At 39.5% G+C, this 25,295-nt stretch overlaps 1 protein-coding gene across 2 annotated transcripts in view; it reads right to left on the bottom strand.

Moving 5' to 3' along the window:
• Positions 1-25,295, bottom strand: part of EGFR (epidermal growth factor receptor) — a 337,156-nt gene that overhangs the window by 19,694 nt on the left and 292,167 nt on the right. Inside the window, exons 24-27 of one of the 2 annotated variants that reach the window (XM_070729530.1) lie at positions 6,004-6,101; positions 5,125-5,292; positions 4,401-4,448; positions 4,121-4,226 (exon numbers count right to left, since the gene is read on the bottom strand). In XM_070729530.1, coding sequence (XP_070585631.1) covers positions 4,121-4,226; positions 4,401-4,448; positions 5,125-5,292; positions 6,004-6,101 — 420 coding nt within the window. The remainder of the gene's footprint in view (positions 1-4,120; positions 4,227-4,400; positions 4,449-5,124; positions 5,293-6,003; positions 6,102-25,295) is intronic. The other variant, XM_070729531.1, reaches the window with a different exon arrangement.

Genomic DNA, 25,295 nt, shown 5'->3' with positions numbered 1-25,295 from the left:
TCTTTCTTTCTTTCTTTCTTGCTCTTTTTCTTTCTCTCTTTTACCTTCCCTTCCTCTATTTCTTCTTTTCTTTCTCCTTCCCACCTTCTTCCCTCCCTCCCTCCCTTCACTCATTCCTCTCTTACTCTCCCCTTTCATAAGTTTCCTTGCTTCCTTCCTCTGTTCCTGTCCCTTCCCTCTTTCCTTCCTTCCTTCCCACCCTCCGTCCATTCATTCACCCATTCCTCTCTTGATCGCTTAAAGCCGGTCCCTGGTGCAAAAAGGGTTGGGGACCTCTGTCCTACAGGATTGGGTGGCAGAGAAGTTGAACATATGTAAATTTAAAAGTTTAAGAAAGTTTACAAGTTAAGTGAAAGAAACTTCATTATTCATTTATATGTACATGTACATTTCTTCATTAAAAACATGTCTTTCTGCATAATTTAGACTAACTTTGTGAGTTTTTTGAGGGCTGGAACCAATTAAAATTATTTACATTAATTCCTATGGGGAAAAGTCGTTCGAGATAAGAGCTGCTCGACTTAAGAGCCCAGGTCCGGAACGAATTAAACTCGTATCTCGAGGTACCACTGTATTGTTAAATAAAATTAGAGAAAATACAGGAATCAAAGGAACTTAGAAACTACAGGCCTTTGCCGACAATTTGGTTTTTCTTAGAGGAGCCACGAGACTCAGGCCCATGCTTAATCCAACAATTAGAAAAATATGGCTCAGTAGCTGGCCTTAAGGTAAACAAACAAAAAACCAAGGTATTAATGAAAAATATGACAGTGCAACAACAAGTAGAGCTGGAAGGAGATTTGAATTTGCAAATAGTTAAGAAAGTTAAATATTTAGGGGTATAATAAAATGAAATAATTATCAAAAACTGTTAGAACAAATAGAATTGGATTTTAAAAAAATGGGGGAATTTACAATTATTACTGCTGGGGTGAATAGCAATAATTAAAATGAATACACTTCCAAAATTATTATATTTATTTCACGTTATTCCACTTAAACTAGACAGAAAATATTTTACAACCTTAGATAAAATGGCAAAAAAGTTTATTTGGCAAAAGAATAAAAAAGACTGATTTACAAGATGCCAAAAGTAGAAGAGGTTTAGGCATGCCGGATTAGAAATTATATCAAATTGCAGCAACTTTGGCTTGGATTAGAGATTGGGTTAATCTGAACAACAACAGAACTTTGACATTAGAAGGCCATGACCTAGAAACAGGCTGGCACTCCTTCCTATGGAATGAATGGGAAATTCCAACTTACTTTAGGAAACACTTAATCAGAGACACAGTTATTACAATATGGGCAGAAATAAAAAGAAAGCATTACTATAAAATACCAAACTGGTTATCAGTAATGGAAGCTATAATATATCCAAATGTACTTGATAAAGATAAAATAAAAAGCTATAAAGATATATTGGATGGGACTGGGAAACTAAAAATTAGAGCAGAATTAAGTGCTCAAAATATAAATATTGATTGGTGGCCATGTAGTCAGATACAATCCAGGTATAAAAAGGACACGAAGGAACATGGGATGAACATAACACCAAGTATATTAGGTAAACTTCTAACTGGACCTGTAAATAAAATTATTTCCAAAATATATACTTTTTTACTACAATATGCAGATTTAGTAAAAGTGCTTATGGTGACATGGGCACAGAATACTGGTTATAATGTTAACTTGACAGACTGGGAAAAATATGGAATAGTAGTTTAAAAATATCAAAATCAGTATATTATAAGGAAAATTATTTTAAAATGTGTTATTGATGGTATGTGGCACCAACCCAATTAGCTAAAATATATCCAAAATTGATCCCAAATTGTCGGCAGTGGGGAAAAAAACAATGACACCTTCTTCCACATGTGGTCGTTGTGTTCTGAGATGGAAAAATTCTGGACAAAAATCCTGCACAAATGGTTACAAGAGATAATAGAAACAAAGATAGAATTCTTACCGGAATTCTTCTTATTGGGAATAATAAAAAGGCAATATAGTAAAGATGAAAAATATCTAATATTACATATTACGACTGCGGCCAGAATTATCTTCACCCAATATTGGAAAAATACAGAAACCCCACATAAGAAGCAGTAATTAACAAAATATATAATTGTTCTGAAATGGATAAACTGATGATGGAATTAAGGGGCCAAAAAATTCTGAATATTATGATACATGGGCAAAATGGCACAGATGGATTGAGTTAAGAAACAGAAATAAAAAGATCACAAAAGATTAATAAAATAAAGAATATAAATATGTAAATATGAATTATTTGAATTATTTGAATAGGGACTTTGTGATTGTATGAAATAATACAAATATTACTGTAATTAATTAATATGTATATTATTATAGGATTTAATGACATATCTGATGTAGCAATGCAGAAATACTGAATGTTTGTTGATATCACATTTTTTTTGTTTTTTGTTTGCTTTTTTTCTTTGTCTGTCTTTTGTTGGTATTTATTTGTCTGTTTTAAAATATATTTGAAAATAATAATAATAATAATTTATAAAAACAACAACCCCAAAACTTTCAAACCTTCAATCATTCAGTCATTCATGGTCCCAGGCCTGCCAGAAAAGCCAGGTCTTAACGGCTTTCTAGAAGGCTGGTAGGGTAGGGATAGTGCAAATCTCTGGGGCAGTTGGTTCCAAAGGGTTGGAGCTGCCATCGAGAAAGGTCTTCCCTGCGGTCCCACCAACCACCATTGTTTGGCAGATGGGACCCGGAGAAGGCCAACTCTGTGTGCCCTTATTTACTGTAGGGAAGTGTGAGGAAGCAGACGGTCCCATAAATAGTCTGGTCCTAAGCCATGAAGGGCTTTAAAAATGATAACTAACACCTTGAATTGACTTAAATAAGAAAAATTATTGCAGGATTAAGGACTATTAGCCTCATATTGTTTTAACTTACTTCTAACAACAATTCTTGAAGGAAGGTTCAGGAAAATCCCCTATTCTTTAAGATTCTGTTCTTGTGACGAAGTTGAAAATACAATTCATATATATTTGCATTGTCCATTTTATATAAATAAACTGCTATATTTTGTGTTGTGGTTGGCTCTGGCCCAGCTCCTGCCCCAAGGAATGTGGAGGTGGATGCAGGGGAAACATCAACATGTCATAGGCCTGTTTTATTGCTGACAGAGTCAGGTAGTGCAGTTTCCTCGGACGAAGAAGAAGGTGGGAGTGACTTGGAAGAGGGGGGCTTGGCACACAGCCCAGGAAGCCAATCCCCATTATCTTCAGTCAATTCGGATGTGGAAGTCTTGACCCATGCAGGTGCAGAGTTATGCGTAGAAGAGACCAATTGAGGACATATTACAGGAGATAAGAGAGGCCACCTGTGTTTGGGTGGGGCTCTGGTAATTAGAGCTGTTGATACAAATAGCAGTGTGTTGGTTTGGCCGTTGTGGAAGATTATCTGATCGCAGTTCTTCAGGACTGTGCTTTGCTGTTTTCCAGACTTCCTTGATTTTTCATGCTTTTGAAACCAAAACAGAGCAAAGTGCGTGTGTCTCACTTCGTTGGAAGAAGGAGGGCTGTGAGGTTTCTTCACAGCTGCTAGCTAAGTACTTAAGGACTGATTAAAGGAATTGTACAGCTGGGATGAGTGCTCTTTGCCACACAAAAAGGGTACTTTGTTGCTTTTGCATTTTGTGATAAAGAACATTGTTTTGAATTTTCAAATGTGTGTGTGTCTGAAATTTGTACCCTTGAATTTTCGTGAAGCTCATACCAGAGAGCCCGGCTGAACAATTTTGTAGTCCTTTTAGTAATTTTTTGGATTATTTGGTGCAGTTGTTAGCAATCTCTTTATTCGAATGTGGCTACATTGTTTATTGTTTGTAAAATCCATTATAATCAATCACATTATTTGGTTATTGTTTATTTTTATATGCATTTATTTTGTAAATTTTAATATGTACCTTCTTCTAAATGTATGTATGAGTTTGACATAATAAACCTGATTGTCTAATTTTAAATGGTGCTTTAGTTCTTTCCACAGGATCAAATTAAAAAAAACCACCTTATTCTTCATTTGATTAATGTTATCATAGAAGAACACAAAAGTTCAATAGAGTATGTGTATTTACCTGGAGCAGGCAGAAAGCCATCATCTAGACTATCATCTAGGAAAACTTTAGTAGGGTCTGAACTGTATCTCTGGACAAAGCTGTTTTCTCTCACTGGATGTCCCTGCTAATTGCAATAAAATTCAGATTAATAATAATAAGATTAAATATTTCATTGTTGATATAAAAAGGGATTATAAATTCAAACAATAGCTTGCTTTAATGGATGGCAAAAAGCCCAACAACCACAATGAAGCAACAATGAAGTTACTGTCAATGGCTCTGAATTGATCAAACTTACCCCATTCCTATCTATGCATGTTACTGCAGAATTATTGCTTGTAGCACTCTAGAATAAAAGAGAAAAATGTTTCATTAATTTATTTAACAGATGAAGCACATTAGGACATTTCATACTAAACATGGAAGCCCTCCCAATTTGAAATAACTGAGAAACCTCCAAGTGTGTGGGCCAACCTCCAATATTTTTAATTATGCCCCCTGACTATGAAATTTAAACAGAAATCTAATTATTATATTTAAATAATATATATTAAAAACTCAGGGCTATCCAAATTGGAGAATGCTGTAATACAAGATTCCTTGTGGATGTTAATGCAACAGATTAGTTGCTTTCTTGCTTGGAATATTTTCATTTAAAAAGAACTTTAGAAATACTGTACAGTGGTACCTCTACTTATGAACTTAATTCATTCCATGACCAGGTTCTTAAATAGAAAAGTTTGTAAGAAGAAGCAATTTTTCCCATAGGAATCAATGCGTATGATTGGGGAAACCACAGGGAGGGTGGAGGCCCTGTTTCCTACCAGGAGATTCCTAGAGAGGCCCCATGGAGACTTCTCCCCGCCTTTTCTGGCCCTATTTCGGCTATAGTTTCAGAGGCTCAGGTTTGTAAGTGGAAAATGGTTCCTAAGAGGCAAAAAAATCTTGAACACACTGTTCTTATCTATAAATGTTCGTAAGTACAGGCATTTGTAGGTAGAGGTACCACTATAGTCCCATACCAATGAGCGTAAGAGAGGTGTCTGTGAGTTTGATGGGCTGCTGAAAAATCCTTGATGGGGAATTAGATATTCATCTGCATCCATAATATCCTCCATGTCTTCTTCTTCCATTAGACTCCGGTAAAATTTGGAATCTGTTGGGCTGGGCAGGTGCATTCTTTCATCTCCCTATTCAGAAGCGAATTCCAATTAGGATGAATAACTGCCCTTCTATAACAATAAGTCTTATTACAACTAAAATATCACTATCAAAAATATTCACCAACCAACAATAAAATATAAATTTCAACTGAGATGAAGAATGGTTCTACATATACTGTAAAATACTCTAAACATAAAAGGGACTTTATCCAGCATTTGGTTACTATTGTCTGAAAAGAAACACTCTTAGGCAAGGATTCCAGAGAAGTTATGGAAACTACCTGGAATATTTTGATTCCATATACATTATTCAAATATTTAGCTCGTTCTTAGTTTTAAAATAAAACTCATTTCCATAAATTAGAAATTATAATTTCTTTGTACATATCTGGATAGAATGTAATCTGTGACCCAAGAGCCTGATCATCATCAGTATGCAGCTTTTTTAGATCAATATATGCCATTATAATACTTAATTTTCAAAGTTTAAATTGGGATTACAAAGGGCTGAATCAGTCCAAGGGCATGGAATACAAAATATTGTTTAAAATGAAACTGACCTATTCATATCTTTGCTTTTAGATATAGAAAGGACTATTATTTTACAGTGACCTACCGGTACTTAAAGAAATTTCAAAACAGTTTGATACGATTTGTCCATTTAATTTTTTAAAAAAATTGAAGCACATTGTATTATTTTGCTTGAAAAGTGAACACTATGTTACTCAATCTCAGTACCTGTATTACAAGATAGCGTTGTGGATCCCGAGCCATTTTGGAGAATTCGGCTATTAACTCTCTGAACTTAGGACGACTCTCTGCATCAATCATCCAACCTGCGATAATAGGAACAACACAAACAAGTTAGGGGGGAAATGGCCATAAAATGACTTCATTTAAACAAATAAAATATAAATCTTTATTGAGAGAAAAAGCAAAGAAATATATATACATAAATAGACAAGAAGAAAATATTTGAGGAAGAGGAGTATGTGAACAAATACAAATATATAGTTTTGGCTTTAAACCTCTTACATAATAGATATTAAGTGTCTAATAAAAAGAAAAAAGAAAAAGAAAACACAAAAAGACAAAAAGAGAAATGGAAAAATCTCTACATATATACATCCATCTATTTCAAAGATATGTCAACCTCTCTGTTGACTATTCTGTCACACAGCCTCTGTGATCTTTTTACATTTCTACTATTTACTAAAGTTTAACTAGTAGTCATTTTATTAATTTTGAACTCCAGGTCCTAAATATAAAAATCTATCCCAATGTTATATTCTATTGTATTACAAGTCTTTGGTTTCAACATTATAAATATAAAAATCTATCCTAATGTTATACTCTGTTTTGTTACAAGATTTACCAGTCTTGAGTTGCTATTTTCAGTGGATTTATGGAGTGAAAATTTAAACAGTAACTTCTTTTGTAGTTCAGCCAAGTTTTTTGATATTTTTTTTTGGTATAACCAAGTGTACCATCTTTCCCAAGATTTATAGAATTGTGTTTCTTCTTTGTCTTGCAGTTCCAGGTCATTTTTGTCAATTCAGCACACTCCATTTTCTTACTGATAAAATGTAATGTAGTAGGAATATAATCTAATTTCCAATTTTGAGCAAAGGTTATTCTTGCTGCTGTTAATATGTTTATTATCAGATATCTATCTTCTTTATCTTCTTTATCTGCATATTTAGACATTAAAGAGTTCTGGTTTGAAGGGGATCGGCTTTTGGGTAATTTGCTCCAGATATTTTTGAATTTTTCAAAATCGAAAAAGCTTTTGATTTAGGGCATGTCCACCATAGGGGGTAATAGTATTATACATCTCGCTTACATTTCCAGCATGTTGGTACTTTGGAAGGGAACATTTTTGCAAGGCAGGCTGGGGGGAGGTACCAACTATAAAACATTTTATAGAGGTGCTTTCTATACTTTTTGCTTGAGTTAGTTTATAATTTAGTGTCCAAATTTCCCCCCATTCTATCACACTTATAGAATAACCAAAGTTTTGGGCTCTTGCAATCATGTTACCTTTAACTTCTCATCCCAGAGTTCATACTGTAATAAAAAATTGTATAGTTTTGATATTTTTCATTTATTTGTTTTGTTTTTTATTAATTGGATTTATATGCAGCCCCTCTCCGAGGACTCAGGGCGGCTCACAGCATATAAAATATTTTAAAAAATACTATACAAGGTCCTAATCCAATTAATTTCCATTAATTTATCTAATCTAATCCCACTCAGACAGCAAACATACATAGCATTCATCGGCCAGTCTAAGCCTGCCAGCATAGAAGAGTCTTCAGACTCTTGCGGAAGGCTAGGAGGGTGGGGGCAATATGAATCTCTGCAGGGAGCTGATTCCAGAGGGCCGGAGCCCACACAGAGAAGGCTCTTCTCCTAGGCCCCGTCAAGTGGCATTGTCTAGTTGATAGGACCTAAAGAAGGCCAACTGTGTTGGACCTAACCGGTCGCTGGGATTCAGTATCTGTGTTATTTGTGCCCAATAGGACTGAGATTTGTTTTTTGTGTACAGTGTACCTCTACTTACAAACGCCTCTGCTGACAAACTTTTTGAGATACAAACCGGGTGTTCAAGATTTTTCTGCCTCTTCTCACAGACCATTTTCTACTTACAAACCCTCTCAGTGGGTGAGAAGGGATTTTTAGTGAGATCGGGGAGCAAAAGCAAGTGGAGGAAGCAGCAGGCAAGAAGAGATTTTCATCCAGATTGGGGGGCAAAAGACAGCGAAGGAAGCAGCGAGCAAGAAGGGATTTTCTTTTTAAAAAAATATTTTTATGGTATTTTCAAAAAGACAAACAAAGACAAACAACATTAAACATTTAAGGAGCTACCATTGCTCCGCTTGTCGTAGAAGTCTAACTAATACAAAAATATAAAAAAGAAGGGATTTTCATTCAGATTGGCGCATCCAATGGGCTCTCCGTAGCCACCCCACTTTCCCTTCTCGCCTGCTGCTCCCTCCACTGTCTTTTGCCACCCGATCTCACTGAAAATCCCTTCTTACCTGTTGCTTCCTCCGCTCGCTTTTGTCCCCTGATCTGGATGAAAATCCCTTCTTGCCCACTGCTCCCTCCGCTGTCTTTTGCCCCCCGATGTCACTGAAAATCCCTTCTTACCTGCTGCTCCCTCTGCTGTCTTTTGTCCCCCGGTCTGGATAAAAATCCTTTCTTGCCCGCTGCTCCCTCTGCTGTCTTTTGCTCCCCCGATTTCACTGAAAATCCCTTCTTGCCTGCTGCTCCCTCCACTGTCTTTTGCTCTCTGATCTCACTAAAAATCCTTTCTTGCCCACTCCTTCCTTCACTTGCTTTTGTCTCCCAGTCTGGATGAAAATCCCTTCTTGCCCGCTGCTCTCTCTGCTCTTTTGCCCCTCAATCTCACTGAAAATCCCTTCTTGCCTGCTGCTTCCTTTGCTCACCTTTGTCCCCCGATTTGGATGAAAATCCCTTCTTGCCTACCACTTCCTCTGCTAGCCGCTTTTTTTAAGCCTTAAAGTTTTGGATTTTCCTAATAGGTTTGCATGCATTATTTGCTTTTACATTGATTCCTATGGGAAAAATTGCTTCTACTTACAAACATTTCTACTTACAAACCTGGTAACAGAACGAATTAAGTTTGTAAGTAGAGGTACCACTGTATTTGGTTTTTTTGGAAATGATATTTTACTTTGTCTTTATTGTATCTAGATTGAATCTATAGGCAATGTAGCCAATCCAAATTATACCTCTTTCTTGGAGTGTTTCCTTTGAAATTAATTGGTCTTTTTCATCTATTAATGAATCATACATGTAAGAAAAATATAGGATCTATACATATAGAAATCATTTTAAATCTGTAAACTTGTGAATCTTTGTTTTAAAAAATTAGACCTTGCCAGGAAAAGATTGCAAAACTTTGCAAAAGAAGGAAAAAAAGTTGATTTCAGGAAATATTTTGATAAAACATTCTGAGAAATGTTTTGATACTAAAGATTGGGGCACAGAGACCTCCAAAACAGCCAGAAAAACAAAATAATTAAGGGGGTCATGATAATGATGGATGATATGGAAAAGTCCCCAGAAAAGATGGTAAAATAGCAGAATGAAGTAATATCCTTTGTGAAAAACAACTCTAAATATGGGAAGGCAGAAAGAAGAGGTTTTGATCACTATATATTCAGATTCTTTGTGTAGCCAGGTTGTCTTGGAATCAGAAAGCCTGATCCGGGATCCCTTTTATGCCTAATCAGTTTTTCTTTTTTTGTATTTTTAATTCTTTGATAATAAAGTTTATTTCTTTATTGTAAAAAACTCCTGGAATATTTCTTACAATATTTTTGGCGAGGCCAGGCAGGAGCAAGGACTTTTTTCCTTGGGGTGGAGTTGGGTAGGCTTCTGCTGCTGCTGGGATTTTTCCCTCCAGCAGCGGCTGGATTTCTTTTTTCTTTGCCCTTTTTCCCCATCTGGGAAAGGCTCCGTGAATCTAGGAATTATGGGTGAAAGGTCCCGGGATGAGACATGGCAACTGGGGCTGCTGGCATACATCATAGGTCAGTGATGGCGAACCTATGACACGCGTGTCAGCACTGACACACGTAGCCATTTTCAGTGACACGCGGCCGCCAGAGAAACTTTCAGAGAGAATGTGCCAGCGCACGCGCGTGGGCCATCTTCACCGTCTGCGCCCGCCCGCCGAACGCATGCAACGCGAGCAAAAAAAAAAAAGCCTCCTCACTCTCACCACCCCCTCCCGTTTCACCTTCGTTGCCGCTTGGAGAAGCCCACGGCTCCTTCGCCTCCCCCCCACCCAGCCCGGGAAGGAAAAAAAAAGCCGGCAGAGCGCAAGCACAGGTTCTTAAAGGGTCCGCGCTGTTGACTTCCGAGCACCAAAAAAAAAAAAGGGACGTGGTGTGCAAAGAGCGGGAATAGGAAAGTACAGCGTGGACTCGCTCGCGGGGGTAGTGCCCCCTCCTCTCCCCCCTCCCTTCTCCGTGCCCCCCCTCCTCTCCCCCCTCCCTTCTCCCCCGGTAATCTCCATTTTCTCAGCGAGCGCCTGTCATTATTCATAGCTGTCATATCCTGCTCCCTCCTCCTCCTCCTCCATGCATTTCTGCTGTTCTTCATATAGTCATCAATCCATAGTGAGTACACCAGCCAACTACTGTATTTGTTGCTAAATAGCAAATTCTGTGCTTGGACATATTAGGAAAAAATGGAAAATAAAGCAGTGTAAGTAATATTGTAGGAAAGTGCAATGAGGCTTTATCTTGAACACTGTGTTTGGTTTTGAGTACTAAGTATTAAGTACTAAGGATCTTAGAAAACTAAAAGAAAAAAAAAGGAGTGATCAACATTTTAGGATGCTCCCTTGTTCCTTGTAGTATTTTATTTTTTTAAATCTTACTGTTTGTCCTGTAGGCCAGTGTTTCCCAACCGGTGTGCCGCGGCACACTAGTGTGCTGCGAGACATGGTCAGGTGTGCCGCAAGGTGGCTCCTGCAAGTGGGAATCCAGGGCTGAGGCTTCAGCCCTGGAGCTCCCACTTGCAGAAGCCACCCCCCCCAGCTGCCGGCGAAGGAGGCTCGCTCGAGCCTCAGAAAAGAGGCGGATTCAGGCAAAGAGCCCAGCGCAATGGGCGCAGCGTTGGAAAGCGAGCGGGCGGTGGGGGCGCTTCACTTCTGCCTTCCTGAGGCGCCGCATCTGGCGAGTTTCTGCCTTGCCTTGCCTTGCCTAAGTAACGCGGCGGGAGAGATGCTAATTCCCATCCCAATCGGTCCGTCTTTTCCCTCAGGAGTGGGTGGGCGTTTTGTCCCTGGCACCACGTCAGCAACATCAGGAGGACAACAGATGACTAATCCCACCACTTTGGACTGCTGCCAGAAAGGCAGCTCCCCCGTTTCCTCCTGGTGGCTGCAGCGACGCTGGGGATCCATCCGCTAGCCGCTCTGAGCGCTGTGGGAACGCCCACCCCTCTCACAGTCCCATCCTGGGCTGTTAGTAAAGGGGCTGCTTCCCATCCCCTTGCCAGCTTGCTCAGAACATTCAAACTAAGGAAAACCTTCGCCGGCCTCCACAGAGAAGAAAGGAAGAGAGAGAATGAGAGAGAGAGAGAGCAACAGAGAGAGAGAACAAGAGAGAGAAAGCATGAGAGAGAGAGAAAGAACAAGAGAGAGAGAAAGAAAATGAGAGAGAAAGAGAGAGAGAGAACAAGAGAGAGAGAAAAAATAAGAGAGAACGAGAGAGCAACCGAGAGAGAGAGAGAAAGAAAATAAGAGAGAGAATGAGAGAGAGAGCAACAGAGAAAGAGAGAGAGAGAGAGAAAGCATGAGAGAGAGAGAAAGAACAAGAGAGAGAAAGCATGAGAGAGAGAAAGAACAAGAGAGAGAGAGAAAATAAGAGAGAGAATGAGAGAGAGAGAGAAGGAAAGCAAGAGAGAGAAAGAGAGAGATCAAGAGAGAGAGAAAGCAAGGGAGACAGATAGGGAGAGGAAAGGAGAGAGAGAGAAATGAGAACAAAAAGGGGAGAAAAAAGGAGAAATGATAAAATGATTGAGGCAGAGAATGAGAGGAGAGAGAAACAAAAGAGAGAGAGAGAGGTGATTCTTGAAGCATATTGTAAAAAGCACCCAAATAATAAGAAACCCCCCCCAGCCCACACCTGTTTTTGAAAAGAATAAAAGAGAAAAAAACCCCAGCCCTCAATTGGTTTTGGAAATGGTTCGAGTGTATATACACACACACGCATAAAGGGGGGAGAGAGACAGGGATGGAAAAAGAGGAGAAGTGAGAGGGAGAAGAATGAGGGAAAAGGGGAAGAAGAGAGAGAAATGAGAAACATAAGAGAGAAAAGGGGGAAAGACAGGAGAAATACCCAGAAATGAGACAGTGGTATAAATTTGAGGAGGGATGATTGATGATTGACTGTATTTATAAGGGGATGTTACATAGGATTGTATATATGAGGTTATGTATGTATGTATGTATGTATGTATGTATGTATGTATGTATGTATGTATGTATGTATGTATGTATGTATTTATTTATTTATTTATTTATTAGATTTGTGTCATTTTGGTTGGTGGTGTGCCCCAGGATTTTGTAAATGTAAAAAATGTGCCGCGGCTCAAAAAAGGTTGAAAATCACTGCAGGCCATTTGGGATTTCTGAATAAAATATAGCCTGTAAATAAAAGAAATATTTTTTCTTTAACAAGAAAAAAGAAAAATAAGAGGGAATCTTGAATTTCCTTTTCTTTCCTGTTAAAAGCTGGGTCTCTACACATTTAATTTGAGTGGATGCCTTCAACCTCAATTGAAGATTTAGCCAATGAAATTCAGCAACAAAAAAGTCACTAAATCAGTGATGGCGAACCTGTGGCAGTCCAGGTGGACTGCCACAGATTCGCCATCACTGGAAGAATTCCCCCTCCCCCTCACTTATCTTAGTTCATGGCACCCCACACAAGTTAAATAACAGCAAGACCAACAAAAGAAACCAACTGACAGATTAACAAAGAAGTCACTAAGCAGGTAAGTTAAATAATTATACATATTTGTTATTTAAACTATAAATATCACAAAATTATGTTTTTTTCTCAAGGTGACACACCACCCGAGTTATGCTCAGTTTTTTGGCAAATTTTGACACACCAAGCTCAAAAGGTTGCCCATCACTGTCATAGGTGGTAAGTGTATCACCATCTGTTGCATATTTGCAAGGGGATGATATATGGTATATGGGAGGCACAGTAAGGGAGGATGCACATTTTATTTTTCTTGTGTCTATTTCCTGTGTTGGTCCAATACTTTGATGCATCAAAGTGTTATTTTACTGTCACATGTGTGGATATTCATGTTATACACTGTGTGTTATACAGTGTAATATGGGTTTGAAACTTGCAACCATGTGCCAGAAAGTTTGGGGTATGGCAGAGGTTCCTGCCATTCCATCAATATCTCCTTTGGGAGAATTATTGGCATGAGAAGAGACATGGTTGTCTCCATACACTAAGACTCTGGATAATATTCTTATGATAACATATTGTACCAGAGTGTGGCCAAAACATATATTGATTAAGCCAAATTATAGATGGAATAAATATGGTGATTCTGATCCTTACTGGATAAATGCTCTAAAAAGGGTGTTGGAGGAAAAGGGGTTAACAGATCAAATCCCTTACACCATTCCATGGTATTATGCTGTGTGGGAGAACCCTCTGGTGGTGACAGGGAAAAGTGCTACTATTTTATATGAAAAGGAAGAGGATAAAAATAGCTGGGACCCATTGAGGTACCCTCCCTGTCCATCTTCTCTCCCTCATTATGGTCAGGCTTCTGGTATGGAGGTACAGGCTGGAGCTGCTGGGTCTCTAAGGCAGGCAGAAGTGAAACCTCGCATTAGACTTCCCTCTCCTTCTGATCAGGTCACTAGGTCAAAGGCCAAGGTATTACCACTGTGTGAATTACCAAGCAGTCTGAATGCAGCAGGTGATGCAATTATGACTTTTGTCAATGTTCCCTGGACCTCCTCTGATTTACGTAACTATAAATTAGTAATGCCTAATTTGAATAGTGATCCTATTGGAAAGGCAGACTCTTTGAATTTGTTTTGGGGGGCAAACGTTTATACGCTTGCAGAGGTTCATTACATTTTAAGCTATCTGTTCACTGTAGAGGAGAGGACTCAAATTTGTTGTGCCACTATGCAATACTGAACCAAAACTCAGACTGGGGTGGTAAATCTGTAAAATATCCCTTGGTAGACCCTGAGTGGGATGTAAACATGCAGGTTGGGAAAGGGCAATTGGAGGATTTGAAAAAAATTATAATAGAGGGGTTGAGAACAGCTGTGCCTCAGGGAACTAATTTGGAAAAAAGCTTTTGAGGTAGGACAGCATAGAGATGAGACCCCATATGATTTTCTTAATAGGATTAAAGATAATTTGAATAAATATTCTGGCTTAACTCCCGGAACCACTGAATATGAATCATTGCTAAAGATGCAGTTTGTAACTAATTAATGGCCAGACATTCAAAAGAAAATTCAGAAATTGGAAGACTGGGACAGTGGAGATATCACCAAATTATTAAAGGCTGCTCAAAACATTTATGTAAACAGTGAGGATGCCAAGAACAGACAGAAAGCACAATTGATGGCATGTGTATTGAAAGAAGAAAAAGTTCAGGAAAAGAGAGAGGTGGCTGGAAAAGGAAGGGTTAGTGTGACGTCAGGTTTTACTGGAAAAGGGAAGCGTCAATGGGGGAAGCCATTTGTTCAAGAAAGTAAGCAGTGCTTCGCTTGTGGATGTGAAGGTCATTTTGTGAGGAACTGACCACAAAAGGGTAGAAATCAGAAAAGGAACCAGCATTTGTATGCTTTGATGGGGGAGGACTGACATTTTCAGGGGTTTTTAATTTTGTCCCACACTGAACCCTTGATAAATCTATTACTGGGACCATATGATGAAGAACATATTTTTTTAACTGATACTGGGGCAATGAGGACATCTCTTTGTGAAATACCTAAGGGGGTGAAGGGTGGAACAGGCACTATGAAAATAAAAGGAGTACAAGGTGTTACTTTTGAGGTACCTGCAGTAAAAAATGTTAGTTTAAAGTGTGGAAAGCAAAGGGCCGTGGTGGTGCAGCAGGTAGAGTGCTGTACTGCAGGCCACTGAAGCTGAATGTAGATCTGCAGGCCAGCAGTTCAAATCTCATCACCAGCTCAAGGTTGACTCAGCCTTCCATTCTTCTGAGGTGGGTAAAATAAGGACCCAGATTGTGGGGGAAATATGCTGGCTCTGTTAAAAAGTGCTATTGCTAACATGTTGTAAGCCACTCTGAGTCTAAGGTGAAGGGCAGCATAAAAAATCAAATAAATAAATAAATGAATAAACAAATAAACAAACAAACTAATATAGTTTTAGATAGAAACATAGAAACATAGAAGACTGACGGCAGAAAAAGACCCCATGGTCCATCTAGTCTGCCCTTTTACTATTTCCTGTATTTTATCTTACAATGGATATATGTTTATCCCAGGCATGTTTAAATTCGGTTACTGTGGATTTACCAACCACGTCTGCTGGAAGTTTGTTCCAAGGATCTACTACTCTTTCAGTAAAATAATACTTTCTCATGTTGCCTTTGATCTTTCCCCCAACTAACTTCAGATTGTGTCCCCTTGTTCTTGTGTTCACTTTCCTGTTAAAAACACTTCCCTCCTGAACCCTATTTAACCCTTTAACATATTTAAATGTTTCGATCATGTCCCCCCTTTTCCTTCTGTCTTCCAGACTATACAGATTGAGTTCATTAAGTCTTTCCTGATACGTTTTATACTTCAGACCTTCCACCATTCTTGTAGCCCGTCTTTGGACCCGTTCAATTTTGTCAATATCTTTTTGTAGGTGAGGTCTCCAGAACTGAACACAGTACTCCAAATGTGGTCTCACCAGCGCTCTATATAAGGGGATCACAATCTCCCTCTTCCTGCTTGTTATACCTCTAGCTATGCAGCCAAGCATCCTACTTGCCTTTCCTACCGCCCGACCACACTGCTCACCCATTTTGAGACTGTCAGAAATCACTACCCCTAAATCCTTCTCTTCTGAAGTTTTTGCTAACACAGAATTGCCAATGCAATACTCAGATTTAGGATTCCTTTTCCCCAAGTGCATTATTTTACATTTGGAAACATTAAACTGCAGTTTCCATTGCTTTGACCATTTATCTAGTAACGCTAAATCATTTACCATATTACAGACCCCTCCAGGAATATCAACCCTATTGCACACTTTAGAGTCATCGGCAAATAGGCAAACCTTCCCTACCAAACCTTCCCCTATGTCACTCACAAACATATTAAAAAGAATAGGACCCAGAACAGACCCTTGTGGCACACCGCTTGTAACCTGTCTCTGCTCAGAATACTCGCCATTAACAATAACTCTCTGATGTCTATGCTTCAGCCAGCTTGAAATCCACTGAACTATCCAGGGATTAAGTCCAATCTTCACTAATTTATCTATCAGCTCTTTATGTGGAACCGTATCAAAGGCTTTGCTGAAGTCCAGATAGGCAATATCCACGGCACCACCTTGATCCAACACCTTTGTGACATAGTCAAAGAACTCAATGAGATTAGTCTGACACGATTTGCCTTCAGTAAAGCCATGCTGATTTGGGTCCAATAAGTTATTGTTTTTTAGATGCTGATTTATCCTCTTTTTGAGTAGAGTCTCCATCATTTTAACTACAACTGATGTCAAGCTAACTGGCCTGTAGTTTCCAGCTTCTTCTCTACTGCCCTTCTTGTGGATAGGCACAACACTGGCCATTCTCCAATCCTCAGGAACATCTCCTGTTAACAGGGATTGGTTAAACAAATCAGTCAGGGGGGTAGCAATGACAGATCTGAGTTCTTTAAGAACTCTGGGATGGATGCCATCTGGACCCATTGCCTTATTTATCTTTAATCTTTCAAGTTCTTCTAAGACATCGGCTTCTAAGATCACTGGATCTGAATCCGTACAGCTGGAAGCAATGCTATATCCCTCTATAGTATTATTTTGTAAGGTGTCCTTTGAGAAAACTGAACAGAAGTAGCTATTGAAATGGTCAGCGATCTCCTTATTCCCATTAATGCATGTATTATTCCCGGTACTAAGCTTTGTGATGCTGCAGTTTTTCTTCTTCCTATCACTAATATATCTGAAGAAGGTTTTATCCCCCTTCTTTACAGATTTTGCTATTTCTTCCTCTTTTGAGGCTTTAGCAGCATATATTATCTGTTTCGCCTCCTTCTGTCTCATTTTATAAACCTCTCTATCAGCTATACTTCCAGACTCTTTATACCTCCTATAGGCAGCCTTTTTTTCATTGACTATAGCCCTTACATCATTGCTAAACCATAGCGGTTTCTTCTTCCTTTTACCTTTAGTTACTTGCTTTACATAAAGTCTTGTGGCTTTTAAGATGGCCTTTTTTAATACAGTCCACTGGGTGCTCGCTCCTGCCATTTTATCCCTCCCCTTTAATTCATTATTTAAATATTCCCCCATTGCATTAAAATTTGTTTTTCTGAAATCCAATACTTTGGTTGCAGTATAGGATTGCTCACAATCAGTTTTTACATCAAACCACAAACATAGATGGTCGCTGCAACCTAAATTTTCTCCCACCCTGACCTCTGAAACCCGATTCCCATTTGTAAAAACTAAATCTAGAATATTCTCCCCTCTAGTTGGTGTCTTAACTAGCTGTGCCATAGCTGCTCCTGTAAAGGCCTCTACTATATTCTTACTTTTGCATGTAAGGGCACTGGGGATATTCCAGTCAACATCAGGCATGTTGAAATCACCCATAACCACAATATCTCCCTTTACTGCCATTAGGGTAATCTCATCCACCATCTTGTTGTCATGTTCCTCAGATTGCCCTGGAGGCCTATAGATCACCCCAATTCTAATGACAGAACCGTCTTTATTTTGCATGCAAATCCAGAGGGTCTCCAGATCTTTACATGTATTTTGAATTAGTATTGTTTTTAGACTTTCTTTAACATAAATGGCTACTCCACCTCCCCTTCTCTCTATTCTATCCTTCCTATACAGTGTATATCCTGGTATGGATATTTCCCATTCATTGGAATCCTTAAACCATGTCTCAGTTATGGCAACCAGATCCAAATTATCTCTAGATATTATGGCCATTAACTCACAGAGCTTGTTGCTCAAGCTTCGAGCATTCGTGCACATTACCCGAAGAACATTATTTTCATTATTAGTTTGCCCCTTATCATCAACAACTACATCTATTTTATTTTCAGCTCCCTTTTCATAAGCTTTCAGAAACTGATGTATCCTCATTGGTCGGGGACAGAAATCCTCCACATCTGGTACATCTCTGTCCCCTTTACCTAGTTTAAATGCCTGTCCAAAAAAGCTCTGAATTCCTCACCGAGCACCTGGGTACCTCTGTATGATGGATGCAAACCATCCCTCTTAAACAACTCCCTATTAGACCATCTACTGACATCATGACTTACATAACCAAAACCTTCAGCTTTACACCACTGCCTTAACCACACATTAAACTCTCTGATACAACTTGTTTTACCCTCCTGGCCACAAACCGGTAACACCTCTGAGAAAGTCACTGAATCAGTTATTTTACCCAGCTCCACACTTAGACTTTGAAAATCTCTTTTTACTACATTAACATTTCTCTGGGACAGATCGTTTGTGCCAAGATGCACCACCACATCAACTTTATTACCTTTACTCACAGCCCTGACAATGTTTGTAATCCGCCTGCTGTCCCTGTGGGCAGTGGCTCCTGGAAGACACCTCATCACCTTCACCACATCCTTCCTCTGTCCCAAATCAACACCTCTGACAATCGAGTCACCCACAAGAACATGTGTCCTCTCTTTATTTCTACTAACTGGACTTGGTTTGGTGACACTATGTTCCTCATTTACAACAACTTCTCCTTTGAACATCCCCTCATTCTCCGCCTGAGGGGCCTTGCTAATATCTACAACATCCTTACTATTTAAATCCGCAAGAACATTATAGGAGTTGGATACAGAGAGACCAAAATTGTTATGTTTTTGTTCAACTGCACGTAATCTTCCTGAACCAACAGTTGTCCAAACAGCCCTCCTCCTCGGGGGGCGCTGTGGAAGTGGAGGCTGCACACATGGCTGCATTACAGCACGTGGCTGGGACAATCTTTCCACTTCTGCCTGCAAGCTACAAACTAAGGACTGCAATCTAGAGATCTCGCCATCTAACCTAGATGTCCTAATGCAAAGAGGGCAGGACCCCAAGTTCCACAAGGTACTACGGAACACAACAGCCAAACAAGTGTTACACTGTACCAAGCCAATCATCTTAAGAATGTATTGAAATACAGGTACTTAGCAAGAAAATGAACCCCTATTGCTACCAAACTTTGCTGATTTTGGTTTATAGTTATATAATTCGCGCGCCGCCAGGCGCGCGGGCCACTATTTTCCTCTCCTCTTCCTCTGTGTTCTGGAAGTGCAGTTTAAAATGGCTTTTCTGACCCTTTTATACTTCCCAATCTAGTCCCCTCCTCCCTGAATTCAATAACGCAATCAGTCAATGAAATTTCCCCTTACAGCCAGCTATATCCCCTCCTCCTTGAATTCAATAACACTATCAGCCAAAGAAATTTCCCCTTACAGCCAGCTATATACCCTCCTCCTTGAATTCAAGAATACAAACTGTAAACAGCACTATTTTCCTCTCCTCTTCCTCTGTGTTCTGGAAGTGCAGTTTAAAATGGCTTTTCTGACCCTTTTATACTTCCCAATCTAGTCCCCTCCTCCCTGAATTCAATAACGCAATCAGTCAATGAAATTTCCCCTTACAGCCAGCTATATCCCCTCCTCCTTGAATTCAATAACACTATCAGCCAAAGAAATTTCCCCTTACAGCCAGCTATATACCCTCCTCCTTGAATTCAAGAATACAAACTGTAAACAGCACTATTTTCCTCTCCTCTTCCTCTGTGTTCTGGAAGTGCAGTTTAAAATGGCTTTTCTGACCCTTTTATACTTCCCAATCTAGTCCCCTCCTCCCTGAATTCAATAACGCAATCAGTCAATGAAATTTCCCCTTACAGCCAGCTATATCCCCTCCTCCTTGAATTCAATAACACTATCAGCCAAAGAAATTTCCCCTTACAGCCAGCTATATACCCTCCTCCTTGAATTCAAGAATACAAACTGTAAACAGCACTATTTTCCTCTCCTCTTCCTCTGTGTTCTGGAAGTGCAGTTTAAAATGGCTTTTCTGACCCTTTTATACTTCCCAATCTAGTCCCCTCCTCCCTGAATTCAATAACGCAATCAGTCAATGAAATTTCCCCTTACAGCCAGCTATATCCCCTCCTCCTTGAATTCAATAACACTATCAGCCAAAGAAATTTCCCCTTACAGCCAGCTATATACCCTCCTCCTTGAATTCAAGAATACAAACTGTAAACAGCACTATTTTCCTCTCCTCTTCCTCTGTGTTCTGGAAGTGCAGTTTAAAATGGCTTTTCTGACCCTTTTATACTTCCCAATCTAGTCCCCTCCTCCCTGAATTCAATAACGCAATCAGTCAATGAAATTTCCCCTTACAGCCAGCTATATCCCCTCCTCCTTGAATTCAATAACACTATCAGCCAAAGAAATTTCCCCTTACAGCCAGCTATATACCCTCCTCCTTGAATTCAAGAATACAAACTGTAAACAGCACTATTTTCCTCTCCTCTTCCTCTGTGTTCTGGAAGTGCAGTTTAAAATGGCTTTTCTGACCCTTTTATACTTCCCAATCTAGTCCCCTCCTCCCTGAATTCAATAACGCAATCAGTCAATGAAATTTCCCCTTACAGCCAGCTATATCCCCTCCTCCTTGAATTCAATAACACTATCAGCCAAAGAAATTTCCCCTTACAGCCAGCTATATACCCTCCTCCTTGAATTCAAGAATACAAACTGTAAACAGCACTATTTTCCTCTCCTCTTCCTCTGTGTTCTGGAAGTGCAGTTTAAAATGGCTTTTCTGACCCTTTTATACTTCCCAATCTAGTCCCCTCCTCCCTGAATTCAATAACGCAATCAGTCAATGAAATTTCCCCTTACAGCCAGCTATATCCCCTCCTCCTTGAATTCAATAACACTATCAGCCAAAGAAATTTCCCCTTACAGCCAGCTATATACCCTCCTCCTTGAATTCAAGAATACAAACTGTAAACAGCACTATTTTCCTCTCCTCTTCCTCTGTGTTCTGGAAGTGCAGTTTAAAATGGCTTTTCTGACCCTTTTATACTTCCCAATCTAGTCCCCTCCTCCCTGAATTCAATAACGCAATCAGTCAATGAAATTTCCCCTTACAGCCAGCTATATCCCCTCCTCCTTGAATTCAATAACACTATCAGCCAAAGAAATTTCCCCTTACAGCCAGCTATATACCCTCCTCCTTGAATTCAAGAATACAAACTGTAAACAGCACTATTTTCCTCTCCTCTTCCTCTGTGTTCTGGAAGTGCAGTTTAAAATGGCTTTTCTGACCCTTTTATACTTCCCAATCTAGTCCCCTCCTCCCTGAATTCAATAACGCAATCAGTCAATGAAATTTCCCCTTACAGCCAGCTATATCCCCTCCTCCTTGAATTCAATAACACTATCAGCCAAAGAAATTTCCCCTTACAGCCAGCTATATACCCTCCTCCTTGAATTCAAGAATACAAACTGTAAACAGCACTATTTTCCTCTCCTCTTCCTCTGTGTTCTGGAAGTGCAGTTTAAAATGGCTTTTCTGACCCTTTTATACTTCCCAATCTAGTCCCCTCCTCCCTGAATTCAATAACGCAATCAGTCAATGAAATTTCCCCTTACAGCCAGCTATATCCCCTCCTCCTTGAATTCAATAACACTATCAGCCAAAGAAATTTCCCCTTACAGCCAGCTATATACCCTCCTCCTTGAATTCAAGAATACAAACTGTAAACAGCACTATTTTCCTCTCCTCTTCCTCTGTGTTCTGGAAGTGCAGTTTAAAATGGCTTTTCTGACCCTTTTATACTTCCCAATCTAGTCCCCTCCTCCCTGAATTCAATAACGCAATCAGTCAATGAAATTTCCCCTTACAGCCAGCTATATCCCCTCCTCCTTGAATTCAATAACACTATCAGCCAAAGAAATTTCCCCTTACAGCCAGCTATATACCCTCCTCCTTGAATTCAAGAATACAAACTGTAAACAGCACTATTTTCCTCTCCTCTTCCTCTGTGTTCTGGAAGTGCAGTTTAAAATGGCTTTTCTGACCCTTTTATACTTCCCAATCTAGTCCCCTCCTCCCTGAATTCAATAACGCAATCAGTCAATGAAATTTCCCCTTACAGCCAGCTATATCCCCTCCTCCTTGAATTCAATAACACTATCAGCCAAAGAAATTTCCCCTTACAGCCAGCTATATACCCTCCTCCTTGAATTCAAGAATACAAACTGTAAACAGCACTATTTTCCTCTCCTCTTCCTCTGTGTTCTGGAAGTGCAGTTTAAAATGGCTTTTCTGACCCTTTTATACTTCCCAATCTAGTCCCCTCCTCCCTGAATTCAATAACGCAATCAGTCAATGAAATTTCCCCTTACAGCCAGCTATATCCCCTCCTCCTTGAATTCAATAACACTATCAGCCAAAGAAATTTCCCCTTACAGCCAGCTATATACCCTCCTCCTTGAATTCAAGAATACAAACTGTAAACAGCACTATTTTCCTCTCCTCTTCCTCTGTGTTCTGGAAGTGCAGTTTAAAATGGCTTTTCTGACCCTTTTATACTTCCCAATCTAGTCCCCTCCTCCCTGAATTCAATAACGCAATCAGTCAATGAAATTTCCCCTTACAGCCAGCTATATCCCCTCCTCCTTGAATTCAATAACACTATCAGCCAAAGAAATTTCCCCTTACAGCCAGCTATATACCCTCCTCCTTGAATTCAAGAATACAAACTGTAAACAGCACTATTTTCCTCTCCTCTTCCTCTGTGTTCTGGAAGTGCAGTTTAAAATGGCTTTTCTGACCCTTTTATACTTCCCAATCTAGTCCCCTCCTCCCTGAATTCAATAACGCAATCAGTCAATGAAATTTCCCCTTACAGCCAGCTATATCCCCTCCTCCTTGAATTCAATAACACTATCAGCCAAAGAAATTTCCCCTTACAGCCAGCTATATACCCTCCTCCTTGAATTCAAGAATACAAACTGTAAACAGCACTATTTTCCTCTCCTCTTCCTCTGTGTTCTGGAAGTGCAGTTTAAAATGGCTTTTCTGACCCTTTTATACTTCCCAATCTAGTCCCCTCCTCCCTGAATTCAATAACGCAATCAGTCAATGAAATTTCCCCTTACAGCCAGCTATATCCCCTCCTCCTTGAATTCAATAACACTATCAGCCAAAGAAATTTCCCCTTACAGCCAGCTATATACCCTCCTCCTTGAATTCAAGAATACAAACTGTAAACAGCACTATTTTCCTCTCCTCTTCCTCTGTGTTCTGGAAGTGCAGTTTAAAATGGCTTTTCTGACCCTTTTATACTTCCCAATCTAGTCCCCTCCTCCCTGAATTCAATAACGCAATCAGTCAATGAAATTTCCCCTTACAGCCAGCTATATCCCCTCCTCCTTGAATTCAATAACACTATCAGCCAAAGAAATTTCCCCTTACAGCCAGCTATATACCCTCCTCCTTGAATTCAAGAATACAAACTGTAAACAGCACTATTTTCCTCTCCTCTTCCTCTGTGTTCTGGAAGTGCAGTTTAAAATGGCTTTTCTGACCCTGTTATAATAGTTCCAGAATCTGGTTCTAATTTATTAGATAGGGATGCTTTGTCTCTATTGGGCTGTGAGATTAAATTTACTGAGAGAGCATGTATGGTAAATGCATTAACAGAAGATCCGGAAAAGAAAATAGATCCAATGGTTTGGGAGGTGGCAGGCAATAGAGGGCTTTTGCAGATTCCTCCCTTGACAGTTAAATTGAAGGAAGGAGTGAAGCCGGTTCAGGTAAAGCAATATGATACCAATAGAGGGTAGAAGAGGATTGAAGCCAGTAATAGAAACTTTGTTAAAGGATGGATTAATAGAGCCTGCTATGTCACGATACAATTCACCAATATTACCTGTGCGAAAACCTGATGGTTTTTTTCGTTTGGTTGAAGATTTGTGTCAAAACAATGAATTGATTGCTAGTCGACATATTATAATTCCTGATCCAATACTCTTTTGAGTCATATTCCAAACAACCACAGATATTTTAGTGTTATTTGATTTAAAGGATGCATTTTGGACATGTCCACTAGTTGAAGAATCCAGGGATATTTTTGCTTTTGACTGGACAGATCCAGATACACATAGAACATGACAATTTAGATGGCGTGTTTTGCCCCAGGGGTTTTCTGAGAGTCCTAATCTGTTTGGGCAGATATTAGAGCAGGTGTTAGCCAAATTCAAGGTACCTGGAGGTTTGCAATTTTTACAATATGTTGATGACTTATTTTTATCAGGGGAGAAGAAAAAGGATATGGAACATGGAACTAGCTAAGGTTTGAGAGTTTCAAGGAAGAAATTGCAATATATAAAGCCAGAAGTAATATATTTGGGTCATTTGATTAGTCAGGGTAGTAAAAAAATAAATCCTGAAAGGATAGAGGGTATAATGAGACAGGCCTTACCAAAAGATAAGAAAAAGGTTCAAAGATTACTAGGTCTGGTGGGATATTGTAGATTATGGATAGATGGGTATACAGATAAGGTAACGTTTTTGTATGAAAATTTTTTGGAAGGTGAACCATGGGAAGCAAAATGGAGAAGAGGGGATGTGGTTAGATTGGCAGATTTGAAAAAGTCATTAATACAGGCTCCAGTGTTGAGCCTGCCTGATTTGGATAAACCTTTTCATTTGTTTGTGGCTGTTGAAGATGGAATAGCGAAAGGGGTGTTGGCACAGGTCTGGGCTGGAAAAAAGAAAAAAATTAATGGATGTCATTGTCCGTGGATAGCCCAGATATATACAAACAGTAGCTGCTACTGCTCTTTTGGTAGAAGAAAGTAGGAAATTAACTTTTGGTCGGGCTTTAGTGGTAAGTAGTCCTCATAAGATAAGAAATGTGTTAATGCAAAAGGCTCATAGATGGCTTACTAATTCTCGATTGTTGCAATTTGAAGTAATTTTATTGTCACAGGAAAAATTAGTACTTACTACAGTTAGAAATCTTAATCCTGCTGAATTTTTATCTGGAACAAGGCAAGAATGGGATGATATAGAGCATGATTCCGGTTCCGGTGTGAGAGGTGTGGAGATGGTGGGTCTGCCGCTCCTCTGAAACTACGGTGAAATAATCGTCAGGAATGAATCAATCCAGTTTTGAAATGACCCGAAGTCGATCTGCTATCTGGTCCCCCGTTGGGGGGGGGGGCTAGAAATTAAATGCTTTCGCTG

Source organism: Erythrolamprus reginae, chromosome Z (assembly GCF_031021105.1).
Source record: "Erythrolamprus reginae isolate rEryReg1 chromosome Z, rEryReg1.hap1, whole genome shotgun sequence".
In the NCBI taxonomy this organism is placed as follows: Eukaryota; Metazoa; Chordata; class Lepidosauria; order Squamata; family Dipsadidae; genus Erythrolamprus; species Erythrolamprus reginae.
The sequence above is the reverse complement of the archived record's forward strand: the minus strand, read 5'-3'. Positions and strand labels throughout refer to the sequence as shown.